Source organism: Struthio camelus, chromosome 18 (assembly GCF_040807025.1).
Source record: "Struthio camelus isolate bStrCam1 chromosome 18, bStrCam1.hap1, whole genome shotgun sequence".
Taxonomy (NCBI): Eukaryota; Metazoa; Chordata; class Aves; order Struthioniformes; family Struthionidae; genus Struthio; species Struthio camelus.
Window position 1 is genome coordinate 3,780,596 of NC_090959.1, and position 26,660 is coordinate 3,807,255.

Here is a 26,660-nt window from a genome sequence, read left to right on the forward strand (position 1 = left end):
GGAGAGAAACTGAAACAGGCCTGAAACCTGCTGTTCTCTAAGAACGTAATCAAATTGGAATACCATAAAAGTAATACATTCTGCTCCTGGATATGATGAGGAAAGTTCTTTGACTCGTTTAATCGTGGAAGGTGTACTCTTCTGGTCTCAGGAAATACATTTTTTACAACCAGAAGTATGCTAGCAAAAATGTTAAATTGTATGTATTCCTGATTCTTTGTTTGTAGCATGATTTAAGAATGTGACAGCTTATTAGGGGAACAACCAGCTTTCAAAATACGTAGAGTAGTTTTCTGTACATCCCTTTTTATGGAAAATCCTGAATTTTCACATAACCTCTTCAGCAAGCAAATTTGTTGACTTACCTGTCTATGTGAACAATTCTAATATCAAGGCACAAATGCTCTGAATGCTCATGAAATGTGAAACTGCAAGAATCATTTTTTTTTCCAGTCTTGGTTACACTTAGATACTAATTGTGAGTTGATAATTTTTTTTATAAATTAACAATCTTGAAACAATTTTGACTTTAATGTATCTTTCCTATATGATAACAAGACAACGACTGCCTATTAAAAGGTCATAATTAGCAAGGACTTAATGTTACCACCATTGCTTCTTTATTTTAAAATATTTTAAAATGACAGTTGAAAAGTATTGTTCAGTTCCAGGCACATGGTATTCAACAAATACCATTACTCAGTGTTCAACTTCCTTTTTTTTTCTTTTTCTTTTTTCTTTTCTTTTCTTTTCTTTTTTTTTTTTTTTCTCCTGTCAGAATTGTCACCCCTGTGAGTAAATTAAACTTTCGGGTCTGGAGCCATCAGACGCTAAAATCTGATGTTCTTCTGGGAAGTGCTGCTTTGGATATTCATGAGACTTTGAAATCAAACAGTATGAAACGTAAGTATAAGAGGAAAAGTAACTTTGGAACAGAATTTATCAGACATCATCTGTAAATTTGAGTGCTGGGCGCGAATCTTTAAAGACCCTAGTGGGCCTTAGGAATTCCCTTTGCTACAGACTTCTGCTACTACAGATTGCATTTAAGAGCTTTCTCACACTTGTTCAGTATAACCTTTTCTTTTGGTTGTTTTAAATATTATGCAGTTTACTGCATAATAATGCAGTAAAAATGCAGTTGAAAATATGGTGTTTTTCACTTTACTAGTATGTGCAAGAGTGAAAGTCTAATTGAAAATTGTATATTTCCTTTTACATACCAAAAACTCTGACGTGTTCCTGGTTCCAGATTATGTTACCATGGGGGTAATATTGTATTATTTCACGCATTTCAGAACTACTTAGCCTTTACGCAGTTCGTGCATCCTGTGAAGCTTGAAAGGGGAGTAGAGAATGCTACACACCCCATTACAGAATTTATGTTACTACAGCATAAAGCCTCGTGTTGTCCTGCTTGCCTTCTGTCCTTCAATGAAGTGTTTGCTTCTGGGCTTTCAAGTGTATGCATTGTAGTTGCATCATGTTAGTAGCATCGTAGCAAGCTGTTCTCCTGATAGTGTTACTCTCTTGCTGAATCTGGGTGAAGATTTCTTTAGGTAACTTTGTCATTGTTCTACGTGACACCAGATATCCTGCTGTAATCCAGTGAATTTTGTTCCAAGCCATTTCATCAAGAATGCTTACTTACAATTGTGTTTCACTGCAACGTGTAGTCATTTATCTTACGTGCGTCTTTGGTCTAGGGAGGTAATACAAAATCTTCTCGTTTTAACTGTGCATCTTGTGGTTAGATGAATGTGGAATCTTTTAGTCTGAAGATAGAATTGATATCTGCCCTGAATGAAGAAAAATATGAATGACATATCCTAACTTTAGGTTTTTGAGCACAGCTGTTCTATTTGCTTCAGAAGCATGGGCAGAACCTTGAGTCTCAGTTTCTGTTGTAATGATGATCCTTTCCTTAAGTAGCAATGGGTTTATGCTCCAGTTTTCCTCTTTTCATAAAAACATTATCTTTTTACTGATATCTAGGAATGATTAATTTTACACGTAACAAAGAATTATGGACACAACTGTCATTCTGGGATCTTTTTCTTGATTGCTGTCGTCTGTGATTTGCTTCTTGAATAAAATGTACTTTTTTGTCATGTAGTAAGGTAACTTCCAGTTTTTTTTATGTACTTTTTCAGTTGAGCAGGTAGTTGTGACCTTGCACCTTGTTGGTGACAGAGAACCAGCAGAAGTGGTAGGAGACTTGTCCGTCTGTCTAGATGGCATGCAGGTAGATCCTGAGCTCCTAACCAATGGTGACACCTCAAGTGTAAGAAGTAAGTAATGTTCAGTTCAAGTGTACGGTGGTTGTAGTCCCTGGTATACAAAGCTTTTTTTTCTGGAAGCTTTAACACAGTGTTTTAGTAATGGACTATCAGCAGCATGTATAACTTCATGTTTATAAAGAATGGAACTCTTCTATTCTTTTATATGAGGTGGACTCACAGTCCACAGTGAAGACTTTCAGCCTTACTGTAGTACAAATAGGATCAACATCTTTATTTTTCGGATGGTGCTAACTTTATCCAAACTACCTTTACGCCTTACTTGACTGAAAGCCTCTAGTTCCCCTCAGTGTTTAGAACATCATAGATAGAAGAGCAGTATAAAATAAGTCAGTTTAAATTCAGAATAATAGGAGGTTGTATTGTACTGACTGGAAAACTCAGTTTTATATGTGTCTTCTTTAAATATGTCTTTTAATTTATGTGAAAGTTTTCGTAGATTTTGTTACCTGTGGAGTGCTGCAGAGAGGGATCACTAATCTTCCTGTTTTGCTGGAATCTTCAGTCTCGGATAACTAGTATAATTTTTAATGGAAAATCTTGAAGAATAAGTGTAAGATATACTAATATAACAACTAAGAGTTTTCAATTCATTGGTTCAGAGCAGGCAAAAGAATAACACTGTTTTGAGTAATGCATAATGCAAGTTAGGAATAGGTAAGAGATTATTTCCCCAAAAGAGTCTGGCATTGGAGATGCTGTCTCCTGTAGCAGCCAGCTAGGCAGTTCATTGGCTTATTAAAGCAAGGCAGTTCTTAGGTTTCTGTTTCTTTTCAAAGACTAAAAAGGAAGTTGCTTTCAAATTCCACCTAAATGTCATAGGAATATTGAATTAGCACGGTTATATTATTTACTCAATAGCCTTTAAAATCTTAAATTAAGATAGTTCGGTTTCCGGAATTAAAATGACTTCCTTGTGTGGCCCATTAACTTCACATTACCATAGCCTTTACTTGACTACATTCTTCTCTTTGGCTTGGATCTGTACGTAGTTCCCATCAAAATTGGTAACGGACTTCCTTGCTAATAACATCCATTTAATTCTGTGGAAATAAAGTATTTGTGCCGTCTGTGTGAACGAGCGATTCAGTGCTGCATGTTCAAGTATCATGAATGCTGGCACAAAAGGCAAATTTTTTGCAAGGTAGCTGAATAAGCAGTTGCAAAATGTTTGCAGATCTGGGCTAAGCTGCTATAACTCTGTTTGGTGAGCAGCCAGATGGTGCACCTGCTTGAATGCCCTTACACTAAATAATTTACAGAGCAAGGGAAGGGTACAGGATAGAGCGCCCCGGAAAGCAAAGGCCTTGCAGTTTCTGGCCAGCCAACTGGAGAGAAGATTTTTAGAGAAGTTGTCCTACTTGCTTTCCCTATCATCATCAAAACAAGGGAGAAAATATGAAAAGCCAGATCCGTTCGAAGAATGGATAAAACTCTTGTTAATGCTACAAAGAGAGGATAGACTATCATTGAACTGTGTGCACTTTGGAATATTCGTACAGTTAAATAATGTCCTGTTGTATCTTCCATAAGGAGAAAAATATTACTGCTTTTATACTTCGCAGCAGCAGTAGTTTAAAAAAATGAATGCATATACACAGTCTTGAAATGAGACTATAGAGAAGCAGCATGTGGTGTAGGCACCTCACCCTCTGAAAGAAATCTGGGCATTAAAGACTGCTCTTTAACTTGAAAATCATTCAGAATGTTGCTTATGCTTTTGTTGTATTTTTCTTTCTGGTATTTAAGGTCCTGCACAGAATGATACCTCCAGAGCAAAGAATGACGCAAGGTAAGACACTTTTTTTTTCTTTTTTTGTACAGCTTTTTAGTGTTTGCACTAAAGAAAGAGAAAGAGAGGAGTGAAAGAGAGGAGTTGCATGTATTATTTAAATTAAAAAAAAAAAAAAGGCAGGAGGGAAATTTCTGAATATGTCTTGCAAAAGCGTCTGTTAAGATCCAAGCAGATTCTTAAACAAAAGTACTGTAACCATTGTACATTCAAATACTAAATTTACTTTTCTATATTAGCTCTATTTTTTAGCTTTGGTTCACCTCCATATCTGAATGGTCTTTTGATTTTTTTCCATTCATGTTCTCCACCTCCCCATTAAGCTTTATTTTAGGAGAAAATACACTGGAGAGATCATAACATTTTTTTCAGTATTATAAAGGTCTTAACTAATGCTTTATGGATGTGGATTTATTTAACTATGCGAAGTGTCTAAAAACCAAATTAATTACCATTTTATTTAACATACTAGAATAGAAACTTGTTTCCAGCATTAAACAAAGCTGTATTGTATCAGTTCTAATATACTGTCAAGCTTTTGACTCTTGAGTTTGGTAACTTGTTCTTTGCAGATCTATACTGTGTTTATGCACAATCTCTCCGATTTAACTGACTATTTAAACTATTATAAAATTGTTTGGACTTACCTCCTTTGGTGTCAGAGCACTTGCTTGGGTTAGATTGTGTGTTCAGTAGCAAATCAAGCTGGCATGTTTTAAGATGTGAATAATCCCAGTAATAATTCATTTGGTCCCTACCCTGAGCCGTACCAAAATTGGTGAAGGGGTACACAATCAGTGCACATTACCTTTAACTGATCTTCACTGGGCAGTTTAAGCTGGGTTGTTCTTTGCAGCTGAAGTGTGTGCATATTCTGCTGTGTCTGTCATCAGGGTGGCAATTCACGTTAAGAGTTTTAACAGCTGTGAGACTGATAAAGTTTTAACGCTACAGTGGTTTGCTTAGTAAATGTAAGTCTTAAACAGAACTGAAATAAGCCTGATATGAAGCTGAATCTCATACATTAATTTGCATTTATAGTTTTAAAAAATCTGCTTCTTTTCACATGCATTATTCTTATATTTATAGCTCTTCTGAAAATTCTTGGCCTCAGTGCAGTTCTTTCAGTATCACAGGCAAATTCTGTGGAAAGCTTTGCGGACGTGCGGTTGTATCTCTGAACTTGATCGTCTCCGCTGTGAGAAACTAGTTCAGAGAGTAGAGCAGTAGTAGACCTTATTTTTGTGAAGGAAAATTAAGCAAGCAGCATTTTAGAACTGTCTAAAAAGGGATTGTCTCACTCCAGGGTACAGGATATTTCTCGTTTTAGTGTATGTTGAACATAGCCTCTGTCCTTAAGGTTCTTCCTGTGTCCCAAAATAGAAAGACCTATTTGAGAATTCTCAGTGGTTGACCAGCTTGTATGGAAAACAAAACAAAACAAAACAAAAAAAACCACTCACTGGTGAGTAAATGGCACTAGGTATTTTTACATTGTTTCTTTTATAGTGTGGTAGTTTTAGAAGTACGTTTAGCTTTGTTAAATCAGATACCAGAAGCTGTTTAGCTCTGGCACTTTTTTAAGTTCCACACGGGATTACGTGTCCTGCTGCTTGGGAGGATGAAAGCGTGACCGTGCTCCGTGATAGATTAACCTGCAGTGAGCTCAGTGCCACTTCAGTTAGTTTTCCAGTACTACAAATATCTTGACGCTCTGTACAATGCACTACGCTCTTGGATGACATCTGGAGCAACTGAGTTAAATTTCACCATTCTTTTATAGATCACGAATGTAATTGCCTTAGCTACGTCATCTAGAGTCTTCCCGTGACAGTTTTATTTTTGTTCTGTTTCTGTTCACCCTCAGAAGAATGTTTTCCATGCTTGGGCATTCGGAATGCCTGGGTGTTTGAGTAGTAATAGCTGCCTAGTTTTAGTACCAACCAGTGAAGTTCTTGGTGTTCATTAAAACCATACAAAGGATCTTCAAAGTGGACTTATGTCAATGATCTGAACCTGCAGTATGTCTAGCAGTGCTTGTTATTATAAGTATAAAAAAGTCTTGATATGGATCATGATACCTTAAGCTGACAGGTCAAATATATGACAGGTAAAAGGTTAAGCTTTGGACTGTGATATTCTGTGCTCTTTGCACCGTGCTTTCTGCAGCTGAGAAAAGTTAGGCTATAGGTCCTGCAAACTTTACGTCACTAATGACTAGTACCTGTTTGCACAGTCATTTACATTTCTTCTGGGTTGATGTGGTATAGTATAAACTGTCATGTGCACCATACCAGATGTAGAACAAAGGTATATTTGACATTTTGATATTGAGGTCAAATATACATGATTTTACTTGATCTCTGACTAATGATTTAAATTAAGCCTACCTACTTGGTTTTATTTTGTGTACATTTAAATGGATGTGTTACATGGATTTTAGAGGTTTTGTGCTGAAACCGTAACTTACAGTTTTATTACTAGTGGCCTGTGTATTTGAGCTGTCAATCCACTAGAATTTTTAATTGATTGTCCTTTTACTTTGTTGAACATGCTAATTCTGAAAATGAAATGCTTTAGATATAAGGATTCAGATACCTGAAACTTTACTTATGGAGCTACAAGTATATCAGAATACTATATTGCTATACATAGCTGAACAGTACAGAATGGATAAAAACTGTTGTTTAAAGTTTCTGAAGGCTTGAAAAGATGAGGATAGTAATTCACAACTCTTTGTTGAACCTTCAACGCTCAAGTCTGAAATACTCTCTTATGCTCTGCTTCAGACTGATAGTTTCAAAACAACAAAAACTAGGCACTTCCAGAACTCAGTTTAGGGGAAATTTGAGTATGCTTAATGAAGTCTTCTAAAATTTTCAAGCGCGCTGTCTGCTCTGAGCATGTTCTAGCTCTGTGGGGCAAGCACATGCAGGCAATTCCCAGGTCTTAGTCAGCTTCTTGACTCGTTAGAGATGAGCAGAGTTCATGGGAGGAAACAGCTCGGCAGCAAAATCCAGAGGCTGGACCTAAGGGCAGGTGTATTGAATGGGGAAATGAAAAAGAAAGTTTCAGCAATAGATGTTAATAATATATGTATTTTCACAACCTTTTCATCGATTGATGCCTCATACACCTCAGGAGATAAACTCTTAGTATGTTTATACAAATATATTGTAATGACAGGTTTCTATACTTTGTAATGAGCGTAAGAATCTCACCTTGTCATAGCGGTTGCGTTCTAATGTCTTCCATAAAATCTAATGTCTTCAATAAATTCTTACAATAGCTCTCCTTTCTGTCTTTCCTGCAAAGGACTAACTCGAATGGCCTTGAAAGCTGTGAAGATGCAGCTGCTAATGAAAACAAGACTGTTAATGGCGGTGATTCACCGTTACTCACAAACGGAAACTATAAACCTTCCAGACCTCCCAGGCCTTCTAGACCACCTCCACCCACTCCCCGTAGACCCACTTCAGTAGCTGGTATGTATTCTAGCGCCAGACACTCATTTCAGAGCTATTTATAAGCTACACGCTGTTTGAATTAACATAGCCGTTTCTGATATGTTTTTGAAATATTGCATTTTTTTCAGAGCAAATTCTTTAATTTCTCTTGGGCAGAATATTGCTGAATGACTATTTATAGCTTGCCTTCAATATATGTTGTTTAATCGTTGTTCCTATTACTAGAAATTTCTTGCTTCAGTGTCTGTTAAAGAATGATTGCAGTGATACCACTAAATGTAGCAGAGCTGGGTCCAAAAGAACGTAAGAGAGTGCTACTACTGCACTAAAACACCCCATTGAATTTGAGGCTTTGTTAGGGAGAAGTCTACTGAAGAGTTCACAGAATAGTCTCGAGTAGATATCGTTGGGTGCGAAAGACTAGTGATTTGTTTTTACAATTCTAATTAAATTCTGTAAAATAGCAGTGCTTGATGTTTTGATTACTCTTGCATTGAAACGAGTAGATGCTCTTTATTTTTTTCTGATTATTTAAAAGCTACAAAACTTAATGCTGCTTTTAAATTTTGAAACTTGATCTCTGATTACTCCCCAAGGAATGCATCTTAAGCTATATCCATAGCTATGTAGCGTACGTCTTCTGTATTTTATTGTAGAATGTTTGCAAAACCTTACAGAGTTGCTTTTAAGGGGCTTTAGAGAATTCCCTTTTGTCTTTGTAGCAAAGAACAGACCATTTTAGTGGCTTACTAGGAACTGGGAACCGTTAAATATGTTTGAGAGACAGTTACATTGAATGGCGATCCTTTAACGCAGCCTAGGAAATCCTAGGAGAATAGCAAAACAGAATTTCATGCATGCTCATGAAGCAGAATGACTCAGAAGAAAAAAGCACTCTGAAAAATTAGTTAATAAATGTTTTTAGGTAACACTTTCATCCTCATACATTGCCATTTGTTTCGGTGATCTCATTATTACAGTTGATAAATGCTGAGTCTGGATGGGAAACTGGGATATAGTAATTACCTGAAAAGAGGAGTGCAGTATATTTCAGTGCTAAGGCCTGACTTGTATACAATTTTTGATTGCTCCCCCCCCCCCCCCCCATAAATGACATACATTTTCGAAATGTTTTCACTTAGTTCTTTATATATGTTTCTCTCCCCCCCCCCCCCCCCCCCATTTCTTTGCATGTAGATGTCAGGTCTCTTCTTGGAAAACTTAGGTTTACCATATCTAAAATTATTACAAGTAACTAATGATGAATAGCTAGCTTATCAATGCAAGCAAGAAGGTTTTTGTTTATAATTATTTGATGTTTACAGAATGCAGATAACTTGTTTTGGTAACAATTATATATTCTATCGGAAATACCAAAGCTGGGCAATTGATGGCAATTCTTGGATTAAAGCATTTCTACAAAGTAAGACAAAATTTCTTCTGAGTTTTTGTGTAAAGTGCAAAATACTTGTGTGCACTCTGAAATACCAATTTTTGCCTATCTACTTTTGTGATTTATAACATCCAGAGTAGATTGCTGATGATAACAATTAGAGGAATCTCAGTCAAAAGCTTTTATCTCCTGTCTTCGTTATCTCTGATATCATAGGAAGTGCCAATGGTCCTTCATCCACATCCGCAGAAAACGATGGGGCCGGTGCAGGATCACTGCCGGGTACAGCTGCAAGTACTTCCTCAGAACAGAGCCCTGAGGGGGCAACAGCTGGAACAGCAGCTCCTGCACCTGCTGCCCTGACCACACCTCCGGTGTCAAGACAAGTCCAGCCAGTAAATCCTCCACCTCAGGCGCTTACTACAGTCAGCCAAGGTCCTCTTCCACCTGGGTAGGAGCTCAATTATTTAGTTAGTTAGTTAGTTAGTTAGTTTGGTGACGTGTCTGTTCATTTGGTTGGGGAGTTGGGGTTTTCTTTGGGGCAGTGAGAGGGGTTGGATTTTTGTTGGTTGTTTTTTGTTTGTTTTTACTTACAGTATGTATTACAAAATAAAACATTCATAGCATCTGCCTTTTGCCACATTAACAAAAATTCCTGCAATACTTAGTTTGGAGGTTTTCATAACCGTTTGCTTCGGTAGGCCTTCAAGCATGGTTTATCCAAGCAAGGAATTGAACTTTCAGATGTTTCTGATCCTTGTCATACTTTTCCAAGTCAATGAAACAGAAAAGTTTTACCTAGTGTGACAGTTTGCTATTTCCAAATTACAACGAAGTCAGGTAGTAAAATATTGGTGTGGATAGGTAAAAGGAAAGCTGCTATTGCAGAACATAATATGAGGTCTCAAACGCGTCCTGAAGTTTTGGGCTTCATATACCCTAGCTTCTGGGAGCAGAAGCAGCTTTGAGCAGCTTTTTGTGATTCGGGCACGTGTGGAATTTGCCAAATGATCAGTCCATTGCCTCAGCCTACTTGTTCATCTTCTAAACTTCTACTTTAAAAAATATATGTATTTCTAGACACTGACTGAGGGGAAAACAAAGACTTCCCAATGTAAATGGTGTAGTTGCTGAAATGTTACCTGCTTTAATTTGCTAGTAGTTGAAGCAATATATGGGAGAAATTTGACTTACCTCACAGGGTAATTCTGAAGTACAAAAGCAATCTTGAAAAAATCAGTTGTCACTTTGATTTCAATTTCAATAGAAACAGTAAATTAATATGCTTTTTTCCCTACGCTATAGTTGATGCAAATGCAATAATAAGTCAGTGACCCAAATGCAACATGTACAGGAAGTACATCATCAGTGCCTTTCTGAAGGATTCTGCAGATATGTGATCTGTACAAAAAGTTGCATATTTGGGGGAATTAGAATGATAATATTCACTTAATTTAACACCAGATTACTCTCAACAGGTTACATTGTTTTAATATTCAATACAAAACATTGTTTCATTGCTTTCTAAAATTGCATGCGTAGGTGTGAAATTTAGCTTCAGTTTCCCTTAACAGGCAGTCAGGTAAAGCTTTTTTATTCTTTGCCTAGTTGAAATAGAATTACTGTTAATGTGGACATCATACGACTGTATATTGTACAGCGTTTTGTTGCATCTCATGAACCAAATATTAGTTGAGGTGTTTTACGTGCAGTTTATTTTTATAAAATGCTTATTTATAACACTTCTCATAATTGCACAGTAGATGAATGGTTGGAACAGTTTTACCTGAAGAAAGATAAAATTATTGTTTTATTTTTAGTTGGGAGCAAAGAGTAGATCAACATGGTCGAGTATACTACGTAGATCACGTTGAAAAAAGAACGACGTGGGATCGGCCAGAGCCTCTTCCTCCAGGGTGAGTCAGGAAAAGTCATCTGATTGTCTGAGATATGTCTGGACTGGGTTTGTCTAAACTTAATTGATTGGCAGTTTACTAAAGCTAGCAAGCATATTTGTAAATAGCAATGTGACTGCAGTGCAAGCAATTGCTCCAGGATATCTCTGGTGAGCTCACCAGAAACAGCTCGTAGTATGGGAAGGAGGTGAATGTCAAAAATAGCAGAATTAGAATTTAACTTTACTGTTAAAGATCAGGCAAGCGCACCTTTATTGAGAAACTGGTCCAAGTTAAAGAAAATAGGTGCCCCCAACCCTAAGAGAGAACCAAAACTGTAGGTAGGTGTTTTGAGATTCATCTTTTAGCTTTAAGAAAGAATGCCCTTGGCTACCCCTTTGTCCTGGGGTTATTCCTTTCAGTCCTTTAGTCTTGTCTCAGGGTTCCCAGCTGCTGATTTACTGTGCTTTTATGAAACCTCCTTTATTTGTGCTAAATCAGACTGAACTTATGCTAGAAAGGGCGTAAGGGAATCTTGTACTGTATAGGCCACCGTGTCAGGGCTTTTTGCAGTTTTTTAGGAGAAACCAGAAGACTCTTATCTTCAGTGGTTGGGAGGGATAAGTGCAGTAATGACAGTACAGTAATGACAGTGGTTTATGTAGCACTTGAAGAGTTGGTTTAAACTGCTCTGAAACTATTTTAAAAGAACTGAAAGCACAGTAAATGGGATGAGTCTGACTTAGTATACCATGGAACAGAGTAAAAGTGATTCTCTTCAGAAAGAATTTTAGCTCTCTACAGGTTTAATGAAGGGTAGAGGAAGAAGAAGAAAGTCTACTGATGAGCACATGCTTTTATATCCAGTTCTAAACATATTGTCTCTTTGCTTTGCAATTAGTCTGACTCTCTAAAAGTGCTTCTTAGCCTTAAAATTATTGTGTGTTGTTGAGAACCGTGCTTGCAATTTTTTTTTTTTTTTTAAAAGCTGGGAGCGACGAGTTGACAACATGGGGAGAATTTATTATGTTGACCACTTCACTAGAACAACAACGTGGCAGAGACCAACGTTAGAATCCGTCCGGAATTACGAGCAGTGGCAGCTTCAGCGCAGTCAGCTTCAAGGAGCTATGCAGCAATTTAATCAAAGATTTATCTACGGGGTAAGGAATGTAGTGCTGACTATAGAAGTTAAGTAAGAGAAGTATCTCTTCCAAATTCTCAGCCTATGAAATCATAACTTCCCTCTCTTCTGCCTTTTGAAACTGTATATGTACTTAGTTTTTGGGAATGCTTATGGTTGACTTTTCCCAGTAAAGATCTCAGACTTTAATGGTGTGTTTTATTCTTTGTGATGTATTATACCTTTGTGTTTGTTGTTACTTCCTGCCATACAATTGGTAACCTTAGCTTGTGTCTTTGCAACAACTGCAGGCAGTGCATGCAGTGTAATGGTTTTTATCTATCAGCTGAGTATAGCTGATGTGAAATTTCTTTGGTAAATGTTACGTTTAATATTGAAAAAAGCCAGTGGTTCAAAACAAACTGCAGCTTAGTAATAAGCTGTTCTATTTATATCGAGTCTTGCATTGGTTTGGCCAAAGACCAGGGAGGAAAGGTAGCTCAGAGGAAACCAATTATTCCTACTTAGGTAAAATGTAACATGCACAATGAATGTTATGAAAGCAAGAGGATTTAAAATAACCGTTCCAGACTTTCAAAACCAATGTTTACCTCTCCTGAATAGTAGACTTTAGCTCCAAATAAAGCTACAAGTCTATCAAGAACGCTGTAGGTTCTAAATTACTGTTTGTGTATGGAGTAAAAATGTACCTCGTACATGGCAGTAGGGAGAGCTGTACTGAGTGCAGGAATAAAGGAGAGGTACCCGAGAACTGGAAGAAAGAAAATGTCACTCCAGTCTTCCAAAAGGACAAGAAGGAGGAGCCAGGGAACTACAGGCCAGTCAGCCTCACCTCAGTCCCTGGAAAGGTGACGGAACAGCTCCTCCTGGACACCATTTCCAAGCATGTGAAGGATAAGGTGATCAGGAGTAGTCAGCCTGGATTCACCAAGGGGAAATCATGCTAAACCAACCTGATAGCCTTCTATGATGGAATGACTGTCTAGGTAGAGCAGGAGAGAGCAGTGGGTGTTGTCTACCTTAACTTCAGCAAGGCTTTTGACACTGTCTCCCATCACATCCTCATAGGCAAGCTCAGGAAGTGCGGGCTGAGATGCACAGACAGTGACATGGATGGAGAACTGGCTGAATGGCGTATCTCAAAGAGGGGTGATCAGTGACACAAAGTCTGTTTGAAAGCTAGTAACTAGCAGTGTACTTCAGCGATCAAAACTGGGGCCAATACTGTTTAACCTCTTCGTTAGCGACCTGGATGATGGGGCAGAGCTACCCTCAGTTTGCTGATGATCCAAAAGTGGGAGGAGTGGTTGATACTCCAGAAGGCTGTGCTGCCATTCAGAGGGACCTCGACAGGCTGGAGAGATGGGCAGAGAGGAACCGCATGAGGTTCAACAGAGGCAAGTGCAGGGTCCTGCACCTGGAGAAGAATAGCCCCGTGCAGCAGTACAGGCTGGGGGCTGACCTGCTGGAAAGTAGCTTTGCAGACAAGGACCTGGGAGTCCTGGAGGACAGCAAGTTGACCGCGAGGCAGCAATGTGCCCTTGTGGCAAAGATGGCCAATGGTATCCTGGGCTGCATTTGGAAAAGCATTGCCAGCAGGTTGAGGGAGGCAATCCTTCCCCTTTGCTCAGCCTTAGTGAAGACATATCTGGAGTACTGTGTCCAGTTCTGGGCTCCCCGGTATAAGAGAGATATGGAGCTACGGGGGAGAGTCCAGCAAAGGGCCACTAAGATGATCAATCAAGCTACTAGAGCATCTGTCATATGAGGAAAGGCTGAGAGAACTGGAATTGTTTAGCTTGGAGAAAAGAAGACTGAGGGGGGATCTTATCAACGTATATATGTTTCTGAAGGGAGGGTGTAAAGCAGATGGGGCCAGGCTTTTCAGCGGTGCCCAGCGACAGGGCGAGAGGCAACAGGCGCAAACTGAAGCACAAGTAAGCTCAATCTGAACATGAGGAAAAACTTCTTGACTGTGGGGGTGACTGAGTACTGGAACAGGCTGCCCAGCAAGGTTGTGGAACCTCCATCCTTGGAGATATTCATAAGGCATCTGGACAGTGTCCTGGGTAACCTGCTGTGGGTGACCCTGCTTGAGCCATGGGGTTGGACTAGATGATTGCTAGATGTCCTTTCCCACCTGAACTATGCTGTAATTTTGTGATGAAGTGATTTTCTTCCTGATTGTTTTGGGTACTACTGTATTGATTTTTCTATGTGGGCAGGTGCACTTCACAAAGAATACTCCCTTTATTGGCCCTGGATTTAATTAACCATGCCAAATGCTGTAAAAATAGCTAACAGAAGAGCTTTCAATCTTTAGTACCAAGAAGTAAAAGAGCCCAAATAAATGACCAGTTTGTAACAAACCTAGGACTCCTCTGTGGAGAGGAAGAAAAAAAAAAAAAGTTCTTGGCATCTGCTATATGAAACATTAGCAAAAATGCATTTACTTCAATAATTTATGATGGCTACACTTAGAACATCTGGAAAGCAAATGGATAAATGGCTAGTTATTAACGCATCATTTGTTTGTTTGACTTGCAGAACCAGGACTTTTCTTCCACACAGAACAAAGAGTTTGATCCTCTTGGCCCTCTGCCACATGGATGGGGTAAGACTGATTGAAGTAGTGTTTGGTAGCATAATTTAATTAAACATTAAAGCATACTTCTGCCAAGTTTTGTCAGGCACTTTTTTTTTAATTGTGAAAATCCCTATTTAAAATCTTCCTAAATTAAATCTAATCAAATGTGCTGTTAAAGTACTGAGTCCAGACAAGGATGTGTGGTTCCAAAATAGTTTTAAAAGTATGAAGTATACAGTTTTACTTCCAGTAACTACCATATTGTATGGCTTCTTTCATACTGTCATCATTATCTTCAGTATTTACATTACATAGGAGTTTTCTCCTCTGCCCCCTTCCCCTGTTGTATAGCCAATTCTTGGAGAGTTTGATCTGAAAAGTTTTTGTAATAACAAATAAGCATCCCTCTTCACTTCCCCTCCCTCCAACATAAATTTGCAGATTTTTTTGCAGTTTGTTTTTAACAATGTACAGTTAATATAACTACTTTCTGTTTGTGTACAAAAATGTAAGTGTAAACTAATTCCTGGTTCCAATATTGGATCAGATAAGTGACTATGAAGTATATGTAATAATTCAAGTCTGATGATACATTGGCAAATTTCTAAGGGGTGTGTAATTTGAATATCTTAATCCTGGGTTTTTGTCTTAAGGTTTTTCAAACATAACTATTTGGATTTTTAGTTAAGTTAGGGATGCAATTTCATGTCATAAAATAGTTGTGCCCACACTTGTGCCTTATTGCACTACTACATAACATTTCAAAAAATGTTGTTCATTAGACTGAAACAGGCCCAGGAAACAACAAAACAGTGTTTCCACGCAGCGTAGAATTTTGCTATCAGTATGATTTCTATGGACAAGAGTCTGCTTCCAGACCTCTCTTCTGAACTGAAGCTTGTTACCTGCTATGGTCAGATGTTGGTCTGATTTTATAATTTGGATTCTATATTCTGTATTTTTTTTTTTTTTTTGCAACACACTAAGTAAAAATTTCGTGAAGAACTGCAACATGATGCCAGAAGACCAAATCTTGGCATTTATCATAAATACGTTTCAATCGTGGGCATAGGTTTAACTATTTGAGTGAAAGTATTTATGTGTTCTCTTGGAATGTGTGCTGATTTTTTTTCTTGCTGATAATTTGAATATGTACGATTATTCCACTGTTCACATGGCAATGTAATTTCTTGATACTTGTATATATGTCTCTAATATTCAGTATAGACAGCAAATACAAAATGGGCCAGGCACATGGCAATAATCAAAGCACCTGTGGAGAAAACTGCTTATGATTTTGTTTTTTTTGATTTAATTTTTTCCTGTAATTGAAAAAAACAAATAGCATAGTAAGTGGTCTTTAGATAGAAGCTTCAGCTTTATCAATATTTTAATCTAGTTTAAAAAATTAACTTTGAAAAATATCTGAAAAGGCTTTTTAAAAATTGTAAGCAGTAGGCCAATAGATCAGGTGAAGGTAAATCTCCCGTGATGAACTTTCCTTCATGCAAATGCCTATACTGTGATGATACCCAGAATCTCACTTGTGATCAAGATTTCATCATGCTCTAAGCCTGGGCAGATGTAGATAGCTGAGCTTGTCAGGGTAAGCTTTAGGACATAAGGATCTTCTTATCCATGAATGCGTAAGTGCAACTTTTCATTGAGGATAGGTGATGGTGAAGTTTTATATGGTTATTAGCAGTCAGTATTATTAAGATAGATTCCTGTTGCTGAGTAGACTATTCAGGAGTAATGTCCACGCAAATTAGAAAATGTTGAGTCAAAGGAGGTACAGAGAAATTCAAAGACGGTAGAGGCTGGTGCAGGGGCTGTTTTGATGCTGTTGTTTTTATTTTTCATTTGATGTAGTCTGAGCAATACATTAAGCAGGTTTTGAAATATTTTCAATGTTTACTTTTCAGAAAAGAGAACTGACAGCAATGGCAGAGTGTATTTTGTCAATCACAATACACGTATTACTCAGTGGGAAGATCCCAGGAGTCAGGGGTAAGAAATCAGTTACAGTTTCACGTAGATCTGGAATGACAATTTCACAAAGTGGGTGATATTGAGAGCTGGGAGACATGACTCACGACTGAAAGATGGGTTGTCCTACACAGACTTCTCAGACAGTATCACTTAAAATATATGCAAAAGTATGAGGCAAAATGGAAACTATCAAAACGTTGCTTGCCAATAGCACAATTATCAGGAAAGTCTTGGTAAAGAGCAATATATTATTATTTATTAGACAATCAGTAGCTAAGAGACAGAAAGAAAGTAGACAAACTCCAAAAGACTGCAGCACCTTCCCCCGCCTTCCCTTCCCTTCCTCCCTCAAACCAAAAATACCTTCTACCGAACTTTGGACTTTAGATTAAGATGGAGGTAGAAGAAAAACTTCAGGCACTACTAAAAGTAATGCAGGTACTACTTTAGTTCGGGGTTCAGTTACTTTGACTCTGAAGTGGGGAGCGTCAGCAAGAAGTTGAAAATGAAGGATGCTCTGTCCCAGCTCCTCCATACTTGAGCTGAAAACTTCCATTTGGTGAAGAAACTTCATCTGTTCCTCACAGAAAAGAAATAAGAGGAGGAGGAGCAGAATGACGTGATATGTGGGCAGGGGCTGTTGGCTTTAGCCGGAGCGGGCAGCTTTTTCATCTGTTGCATCTATGGCACCTGACTAGGTAGAAAAGCACTATGATTTTTAATAACAACCCAGCAACCAAAAGTTCTGGCTTTACAGTTGGAAACATGGACTTTAATGTGGTTGTGTGGAGGGAAGTCCAATCTGAAAGTGCTGCGGTGGAATGATACTACTCAGGTCTTCCACTTGTCTAAATGTAAATGGGTCTCGATACCAAACTTGAGTTGGAAGTTATCAAAAATTATACAAGATGGGTGCATGTATTTTCTTGATATTCTTTTATTTTGGTCACCCTGAAACTCTCCCTTTTTGACTACTGTGATTATATGTGAGGTACCAAAATGACATTAAAATGGTGTCAGTTTTAGCATAAAAATCTAATAGCTGGAATGTAAAAACTCTGTTACTTAAGTGGAGGAAACATCCATAAACTTTACCTAGGTTTTTTCCCAAAATTTCTGTTGCTGTTATTCCAGATAGTGCAACTGTATGAGCTAATGCTTATTTAAGCAAGCGTTTTGGTCTTAGTGGTAGCTGACATTAAAATTTAAGATAAAAACAGGCAGAATAAATGTTGAACAGAAAGTGTCTCAATCTGTCATTTTTTTTTCTTCAGATCTGCTAAGTTTTTTACTGACTCAGCTGTTGATAAATTGGCTTCACGTATTAAGTTGATCAGTTACCATATATTTTGTTGTATCCACAGTCAATTAAATGAGAAACCCTTACCAGAAGGCTGGGAAATGCGATTTACTGTGGATGGTATTCCGTATTTTGTTGATCACAATAGAAGAACCACTACATATATAGATCCCCGCACGGGCAAGTCTGCTCTGTAAGTGTTTTTAAACTTTGTATTAGGCTTTGAAAAGTAGAGTTTAGGCATCATTTTTGGAAGTTTTTTTTTCTTTTCTTTTATGATTTCTGCAGGAGGTAGAGCAAGTAGCCAAGCTGCTTCATTTCCTAGTGTTTCTTCCACTGAGAACTGTCCCTGCAGAAGGCAGTGTTCTGAGCACTTCAGAATCTGTCTTGCCAAATACTGGATAAGATTTGGGGGTAATGGAAGGGATCCATCAGTACTTCTGATGACAAGACCCTTTCCTTCTAGTTATTGGACTTCCTTTTTAGATGCACGCTCAAGCATTTAGTTCCTTGATTCTTAGGAACGAGAATGGAGTTAAAAACGGAATTTAACTCCTAACTTAATTTATGTGAATGTCATCCCGTTCTTATTGTTAGAATCCTTTTGTTTGCACTTGATAATCAGATACTGTTAATAAATACTGCATATGCACCCCACAGTATTACAAAGGAGGTGGTTTTTTTTGTTTAAACAAGCAAATTACACCCCAAAAATCAAAAAATGTGGCGGAATAAGAGTCTTCCAATTAGATACGTAGCCAACTAAACCACCATACTACATAACTAATAAATATGCAGACAAAACACTGGAATTCATTTTTCTCCTTTTGGTTTCAGAGACAATGGACCCCAGATAGCTTATGTGCGTGATTTCAAGGCAAAGGTTCAGTATTTCCGATTCTGGTGTCAGGTATAGAACTATTTCTTGGGAATATTTGTTGCTTGTTTGTTTACTTGCTTTAAGTGAACTCCTCAATACCTTTCAAGTAAAGCTAACTGAGCTACTTTAAGGTTAAAGGTGAGTTAAATTAAGAGGTGATAAATACAGGCCTTGTGTAAACTCATGTAAGATTCAAAGCTAAGTAAGCTGAGGGATAGCTTTGAAACCTTTTAGACTAAAGGAAGAAATCAATTTAGTTACAGTGTTTTTGGAAAGTGGTAGGCTTCAGAATAGTGGGGTGGTTTTTTTGTGCTTTTAATAAAGGATTATAGGAAAGTACAGTAGTGATTTTTAAATATAGTTAATACAAAATCTAGTTTTTACACAATTACATTCTTCTAGAAGAAAACGCAGAGCCGTTGACAAAGAGCATGTATGTCTGATCACTGAAGAATATACTGTATTGCAGGTTAGCATATTCTGACATAATTTCAATTTATTATGTCAGTCTTGGTCCTTTAAACTTTAACTCTTGAGTTTAAACATCACAATTTTCAAGAGTCAATGACTTATCCTTTAAAAAACAGCAGCGACACTATCCTACCTAGTTTTTCACTTTGAATTTTGTACAGAATATCCTGAATTATCTAGTTTTTATTAAATTTTGAGATAGAAGGCTTTGTTGACTTAAAACATGTTGTTGATATTAATGCTTTCCTATTATCGTGTAAGAATACAGTGTTTGAACTTGTTCAAAGCAGTATCGGGATGTACTGTATACCTCACTGTAGATATGAATATTGGAAAAAGTTTGTTCTTGGAATAAATTAAAATTGAGAATATACTGATTACTGGTTTTATTTAATATGGGTTAGCGAAATTCACCTGAACCTCTTAAAACAACATGTACAACAAGTAACAGTCAAAACACAGTATTAGAAGTTTGAAATGACTGCACATTTCATCTCTGAAAAATATTTCATTTCAGCAACTGGCAATGCCACAACACATAAAGATTACAGTGAGCAGAAAAACATTATTTGAGGACTCATTTCAACAGGTATTTCATTAAAACATGTTTTAGTACTGGTTTTGAAAATTCAAATTGAACTTCATAGTCAGTTGTCATTCTTGATCCTTTGACATCTTGCTAATGTTTTTTAAGTGACAGAAACAAAAACTGATGCTTAAATAGAGTATTTAGGATGTAGTCATGCTTAATATAATAAGATCATGCTAAAATGTGATGTTCTGGCCCTCGTGACTGATCCACCTGACTTTCACAGAGTGAGTGATTATTTAGCTCAGTATTCTTTTGCATCTACTGAGTTAGTTTTGAGAGGAGTGCAGTGGGAGAACAGCTTCTCATGCTCAGGACGTTGTCGGTTATCTGAGGAAGTTATCAGTTTTAGGAAGTGGTTTTTTTTTTTTTTGGTGGGAGTTTTCCTAGTAGTGTTTCGCATAAGCATGGTAACGTACCATGTAGGCTTATTACTATTTTGCTTTTAATTTATTTCTGAGTCATTGCTCATGTTGCTTCATTAAGTGTAGCTGGGATACCAGTCAGAATGTTATTCTAGAAAGCCTGAATTTACTCTATGACCCTCTCTCTTATTAGCCAGGTTTTTGCTGTATGTTTATAGGCAGGCTGCTGACCTAAATAGAACAGTCTTTCATTTAAGAATTATTTTCTTCTGTTACTTTTGCTTTTACTTTTTTATTACTTTTTATCTTTTACTTTTCACATCTATTAGCAGGAAGTAGGTTTGCACTAACCCCTCAAACGCCATGAACGTTTCCTAAGTAGGTAGCTTATGTACTTCTCGTAGTTCATTTTATGGTCTGACGTATTAAATGTTATATTGTTTGATAACAAATAGTAATAAGCCCAGCCAGTCCTCGTAGCTATTTTCTTCACATAATTGATTGTTTTTCTTTTACTAAGATAATGAGCTTCAGCCCTCAGGATCTACGGAGACGTTTATGGGTTATCTTCCCTGGTGAAGAAGGCTTAGATTATGGAGGTGTTGCAAGGTAAACCAAACTGAAATGGCAAGAAATCTTTTTTCTACGAACTGTTGGTGTGAAAACTTCTCCGAAGGAGATGCTTAGGCTGCAGTGCTTTAAAAATATTAGTGAAGTTTTTTTATCTTTTCTCAGAGTATCAATGCATGTCTTAAATATACTTTTGTACGGTTTTTAATTCACGTAAGGAATTATTTGACTGTCTCAGTGATTAGAGAAAAAAGATGCACAGTTTACAGAACTACAGTAAGCCTTTGGCAAAGTCATTAATATCAAAGTAAAGGTCTTTTGAAAAGTGAATAGAAATCCACTTTCAAGTCAGAAGTCTTTACTGGAATGTAACCAAAAAGTACCAATTAGCATTACCTAAAAACTGAAAACTTAGATCCGTGATAGCCTCTTAAAAGAACTAGTCTAATCTGCCCATTAAGGTAAGGGTGTCTTTTTCTAAGCCATTGGTAGTTGTATAAGGTGGCAAACTTGCATACTAATTCCTAAATTGTGTTAGTTCTATTTTGGTTTAGCCATATGTTCTAGAAAAGAAGTCAGGTTCACTGCCTATGTACTAACAAGTTCCTAAATCAATTTTCAGCGTATGAGTTAACTAAAACAATTTTGAATCTAATTGAAATGTGTTTTTTTTTTTCTGTTTATGTGATTTCAGAGAATGGTTCTTTCTATTGTCACATGAAGTTTTGAACCCAATGTATTGCCTGTTTGAATATGCAGGGAAAGATAACTACTGCTTACAGATAAACCCAGCCTCTTACATTAATCCAGACCATCTGAAATACTTCCGTTTTATTGGAAGATTCATTGCCATGGTAAGTTCAAAAGTAGAAAAAGGTTATCTCCTGTAATTTTTCCTATAGATAGATATTGTACCATTAGATGGATAATTATTTCATCTTTTGAGCTGAAACTATTATCAGGTATTTGGATATAACTGCCATTGGTATAAATGAATCAAATGTATTAGCAGACATGATATTTTAGGATACTTTAATTCTTTGGCTATCAAATTTCATTGGTACAGAGTACAGAATGTTGTCATATTGGGTATTCAATCATCCTTTGCATTATTTTGTCTGTTTTCATATTCTTCAGGCTTTATTCCATGGGAAATTCATTGACACTGGTTTCTCTCTGCCGTTCTATAAACGTATCCTAAACAAGCCAGTAGGACTCAAGGATTTAGAATCTGTTGACCCAGAGTTTTACAACTCTCTCATCTGGGTAAAGTGAGTTTGATTTGATTTTTGTTCTTGAAATAGCAATAAAATGTTTTTGTTTTGCTCTTATGCCAGGAAATAGATGTAAATTTATCACCAACACCCCCCTGAACAGTAGTATATATCAATTAAAGAGTAGTACTGGAGTTGCCCTTTCTGGTTTACTGAATACTCTGCACAGAACCTTGCATTCCATTTTTTCAGAATAGAAATAGCTAGACATAATACAGATGCGGTAGCCTCACACACTCTTCAGAATAAAATGGCTTGAGTAAATTCCACTGAAACACTTTTGATAATTGATTTTAAAAAAAATCAGAAAATATCCATTCGTTAATGCTTTCTTTCTAAAATACCTGGTTAGTTAGAAAACGTAAATAGTTGAGTGCTACAATAATTTGAAGTTAACAAATGTAGCTTATTACACACAATTGTTGTCAGTCATCCTTAAAATCTGACTTTAAGATTAATAGTTTAAAATTAACTAGCATACATTTTTCTAGCTAGCATTCTATTTTGGCACCAATCTGGATGGTTCAAGACCATTTCTACGCACAGTCTTCTGTGTATACATTGTCAGTCATCTGTCTATTCTACGTTCATGCCCTTTTTGAGTTTTGCCTTCTCCACTCCTTAATAGATTCCTCTCCAGAAAGTGGCAGGTAAAATGCATCTGGAGTTTTTAGACCACAGTTATTTTGGAAATATATGTTAAAAATATTTTTAAAAATAATTTTTAAAACCCTTCAAATTTAAAGGCACTGTTGTAACTCTATGCTTACTTGATAACAGCAAGATTCCAAGATGTTGTAGTCCATGGTTGATGTGCACCATTTAAAGTTTCATTGAAATAAAACATACTATACTTAATGTTAAAAAAAAAAATCAATTTAAAAATGGTTTTAAATTGCTTTGTAAACTTCATAAAAAATTAAGATAGACTGATTATTACGAAATGGAAACTAAAAAGGCAGTAATATCTAAAAGGCATATATATATTTCATATATAACAGGTAATAATATCATCTTCTCTAGTGGTGAATCATGGAAGCGTCATCTGGAATAATGAAGAGGGGGGAAAGGGCTTTAGGCTGTATTTACAAATGGAGATGTGGATTTTGCTTTGGTTTTCAAAGAGTAGTATGTTCTGTACCCCATCATTTGTGGCTAAAAGGTATAATAAGTTAAAATTCCAGTGGCAAAACTATAGTTGATATTTGGACAAAGTTGCCATGAAACTGAGACCTGAGAGAGGAGAAAAGGTCTCAGAGCTTTAAGTCCTGATTCTTGTCATTAAATTTGCTGTTTTATAGTCAGATAATGTATATATTCAATTTTTTTTTTTTAAAAAAGAAAGGGATCGTTTGCTGTAACCTTATGACCACAGGCATTTTAGCGATCAAGCAAATATGACACTGAAAAATGCAAAGTGTTTTTGAGAAAGCTAAAGAGAGGAAATTTACAGTAATTGATCTGTAATCGTGGGGGAAGCTATTACAGGCGAATGTTCTTGTGACTAACTGGTGATGAGCTACACACATAGTCGTTTACCTTATGAACGGTATCAATTCATTAATCATCTGTGGAGAGTCTAGAGTAGGATATTATTTTTAAGCTGTTATCCTTAGAGATAGTCACATCTTTGCGTTTGTGTGACTAACGCACATAAGCTGGAGACTTGCGTTCAACACTGCTCTTCACGCATTTCATGGCAATGGCTTCCAATGATGACACCTGATACTTGCAGGGTCTTTCAGTACTGCTGGAGTGTCGTATTTAATCCGCCTGGTTCTTTTGGACAATACATTATGTGTGATAGCTCAGAAGGGAGCACAGAGGCTTCTGGAAATCAGTATCGGGCTGTTTGGCCGTGGCAGTAAATGGGGGCTCGTCACAGACTACTTCTTTCCCTCTCCTTTACTTTGCAAAGTATGTGGTGTTGCTAGGTACTATCCAGTTGACTGTTGGTGTGAAACTTTTTCAGGACTGGGTTCTTGGGTACCAGCAGGCTCTAGTGAAAGGTTTTGTCAAGGACAGGAGAGGCCTGGGTTTAAAGTAAGGAACTAGAAAACTTGGAACTTACTGTCAAGAACAGTTCTTGTATCTTCAGTCTGTAAATTAAGATTTCAAATGACTGAGCTGTGTTGGCTACATATGCTTTTATTGATCTGCGCTTAGTGTTTTGGTTTTTTATGTGATTGCAACAGAAGAAAGCTCTGGGGAAGCTTAAGGCTGTAGGAAGAACTAAGGCTGTCTCTAGAGCAGCCTGTATATCAACAGCAATTTCTGTAGCGGTGCAGAGTTCTTCAAAGTTGGAGTCCAAGAAGGTTTTACTGCATGGACGAAAACACCCAAGGATGTGAGCATTCTGGAGAACAGCCTTCAGGCCTCTGAGGGGTAGGCGTTGGTCACCAAGTACAGCAATCGAAACTTCAGGTTTACCATGGTTGAACCTGCCTATTAGCAATGCAGATGGAGTTATTCTCCAAGGAGACAGTTGTAAATCTGTAGGAATAATTCATATCTGGCAGAGAGGACATAATTTTATTCATCCTCAGAAGAGCAAGACACTCTTCAGTAGTTTTGAATCTGCTTGTTTGTAGCTTCCCTTACTGGGTAGCTATTTTTCACATTCCCACTGTTTCTGGTAAACTTTCAGTAAATCATTAATATTAGAAAATGTGGAAGAAGGCTTATGTAATTCATGCCCTTTTTCAAGTGCCTCTCACAAGGAAACCTGATCTCAGGATACAGATATTTTTGTATCCTGATGCAATATGAAGGAGGTCTTTTTCCTTTTAAAGGGAAGGAGTGATTTTATTTGAGGTATTTAATCAACCATTGATATGAACCCTTTCCTCCTCATCTAAGACTTCATGCAATAAATAGCATGTATTTTGGGAAGATCAAGTTCAGCAGCACCATCACGTCACAGTGCTAGATAGACCACAGTGGTGATGTATCAAGATTGGCATTTCTGTATTTTGGTTCAGGAAAAACGTCTTGTTTTGTCAGTCTGTCTTGAGGAAAATGTTCATCAGAACCACTGCATATGCACGCGATCCCTCTCGTGAGAGAGGCATACATCAACATACACGTTACATTGTTACACCTGTTATTCTGTCAGTTATTAATCCCTAGAGAGAGAATGAAGTTTTAGAGCAGTGTTTGTTGGTTACAGATCAGCAAACATTTCTTCTTTATATTACATTTTCTAGTAAGAGAATTCCTCTTTAGCAGGAGAGCCAATACATATATTTTTGTTAACTTAGGAGCTTAGAACGTTTTAGGATATGCTCACCAGATAGACCCTTAAATATACTGGAGTTGAAGATAATTCATTAAACATGCAAAGTCTTTCTTAGTTACTTCTTGTCTCACGTTACCTGAAAAAAAGGACATCTATGTTTTAGCAAGGTCTTTGTTACCAATTAGAAGAAGCAATTGTGCCATAGAAATGCAAAAATATCATTACTTTGGATGAAAGTTTCTTTATTGCATTGAGCTATTAGAATCAGCAAGGTAGTATGTGAGCCTTAGTGACTGACTAACTTGATGGTACTATTAATACAAAATTGCTGGTCAAGAGCGCAATTCATGTATGTACATAGCATCAGTGAAGAGAAGTCAGTATATCTTGCAAAACCACAATTATTATGTAAGTAATGTTTCCTTAACTTGATTTGTGAGCTCTAAACCTTTTTTTCTTAAAAGTTCAGTATACACATCTCCTATACTGAGTACAAGGTCTCTTTATCCCGTTATTTACGATATTCATTTTTTTCTTGCAGAGAGAACAATATTGAAGAATGTGGCTTGGAAATGTTTTTCTCAGTTGATAAAGAAATTCTAGGTGAAATCAAAAGCCATGATTTGAAACCAAATGGTAGCAACATTCTAGTCACAGAAGAAAATAAAGAAGAATATATTAGGTAAGAACAAATGAAGATTTTAAAATACACTTTTATGTCCGTTTTCTTTCTTTAGTTCTAGCAAGAAAAGATTGTCCAGCTATGTAATAATTTGAAGCACTGTTGAAAACTTGCCTATGAGTAATTGCTGATATTGGCAACAAATAGCAATTGTTGGGATATCATTTCTGAAAGAAAAAAATTGATGGAAATAAAAACCCACTTTTCCCTAATACTGAATTTAGCAGATGATTTGCTTTTTTTTTCCTAGAATTTTTTAAGTTAGCAGAATATCACAATGAGAAATATGAATGTCGGGTATTTTGGCAAATCACTGCATGCATGTGTTATGTGAATTATGCTGCTTCAAAGCCTACTCATATTCTAGTGAGCCATTTTTGTTTTAAAATGAACATTTTTGGATGCTTTCTTGATAATTCATAGTTTTTAAAGGTATTTAGCATCACTACTGGTTTTATTTGAACTAGCCTTATAGAACAGTTAGATCTTGGCATTTTTAACAACACAGTGTTATGAAAGATGGAATAACTTGTATTGTCCTAAACTAAGTATTACCATTGCGGTATGGGAATGTTTTAAAGCAATAGATTAGGAGGGAAGGATCTTTCACTAAGAATGATTAAAGAATAACAGCATGAACAATAAGCTGGTTTATCTTGGTATCTCCCTTCCTTCCTTAACGTGCAGCAGTGTGTAAACTCCACTTTAAGGTGTGATCCTT

The 26,660-nt window shown here is 36.9% G+C and overlaps 1 protein-coding gene across 3 annotated transcripts in view; it reads left to right on the top strand.

Annotated features, from left to right (window-relative positions):
- Positions 1-26,660, top strand: part of ITCH (itchy E3 ubiquitin protein ligase) — a 66,526-nt gene that overhangs the window by 32,850 nt on the left and 7,016 nt on the right. For all 3 annotated transcript variants that reach the window (XR_011135379.1, XM_068912910.1, XM_068912911.1), the window contains 16 exons: positions 779-903; positions 2,154-2,291; positions 4,050-4,092; positions 7,408-7,577; positions 9,169-9,403; positions 10,773-10,868; positions 11,836-12,010; positions 14,539-14,605; positions 16,504-16,588; positions 17,935-18,063; positions 18,708-18,780; positions 19,739-19,810; positions 20,696-20,784; positions 21,440-21,599; positions 21,883-22,016; positions 25,799-25,939. Coding sequence is in view for 2 of the 3 variants with exons in the window: in XM_068912910.1 (XP_068769011.1) it covers positions 779-903; positions 2,154-2,291; positions 4,050-4,092; positions 7,408-7,577; positions 9,169-9,403; positions 10,773-10,868; positions 11,836-12,010; positions 14,539-14,605; positions 16,504-16,588; positions 17,935-18,063; positions 18,708-18,780; positions 19,739-19,810; positions 20,696-20,784; positions 21,440-21,599; positions 21,883-22,016; positions 25,799-25,939 (1,932 nt within the window). In the remaining variant the exon portion in view is untranslated. The remainder of the gene's footprint in view (positions 1-778; positions 904-2,153; positions 2,292-4,049; positions 4,093-7,407; positions 7,578-9,168; positions 9,404-10,772; positions 10,869-11,835; positions 12,011-14,538; positions 14,606-16,503; positions 16,589-17,934; positions 18,064-18,707; positions 18,781-19,738; positions 19,811-20,695; positions 20,785-21,439; positions 21,600-21,882; positions 22,017-25,798; positions 25,940-26,660) is intronic.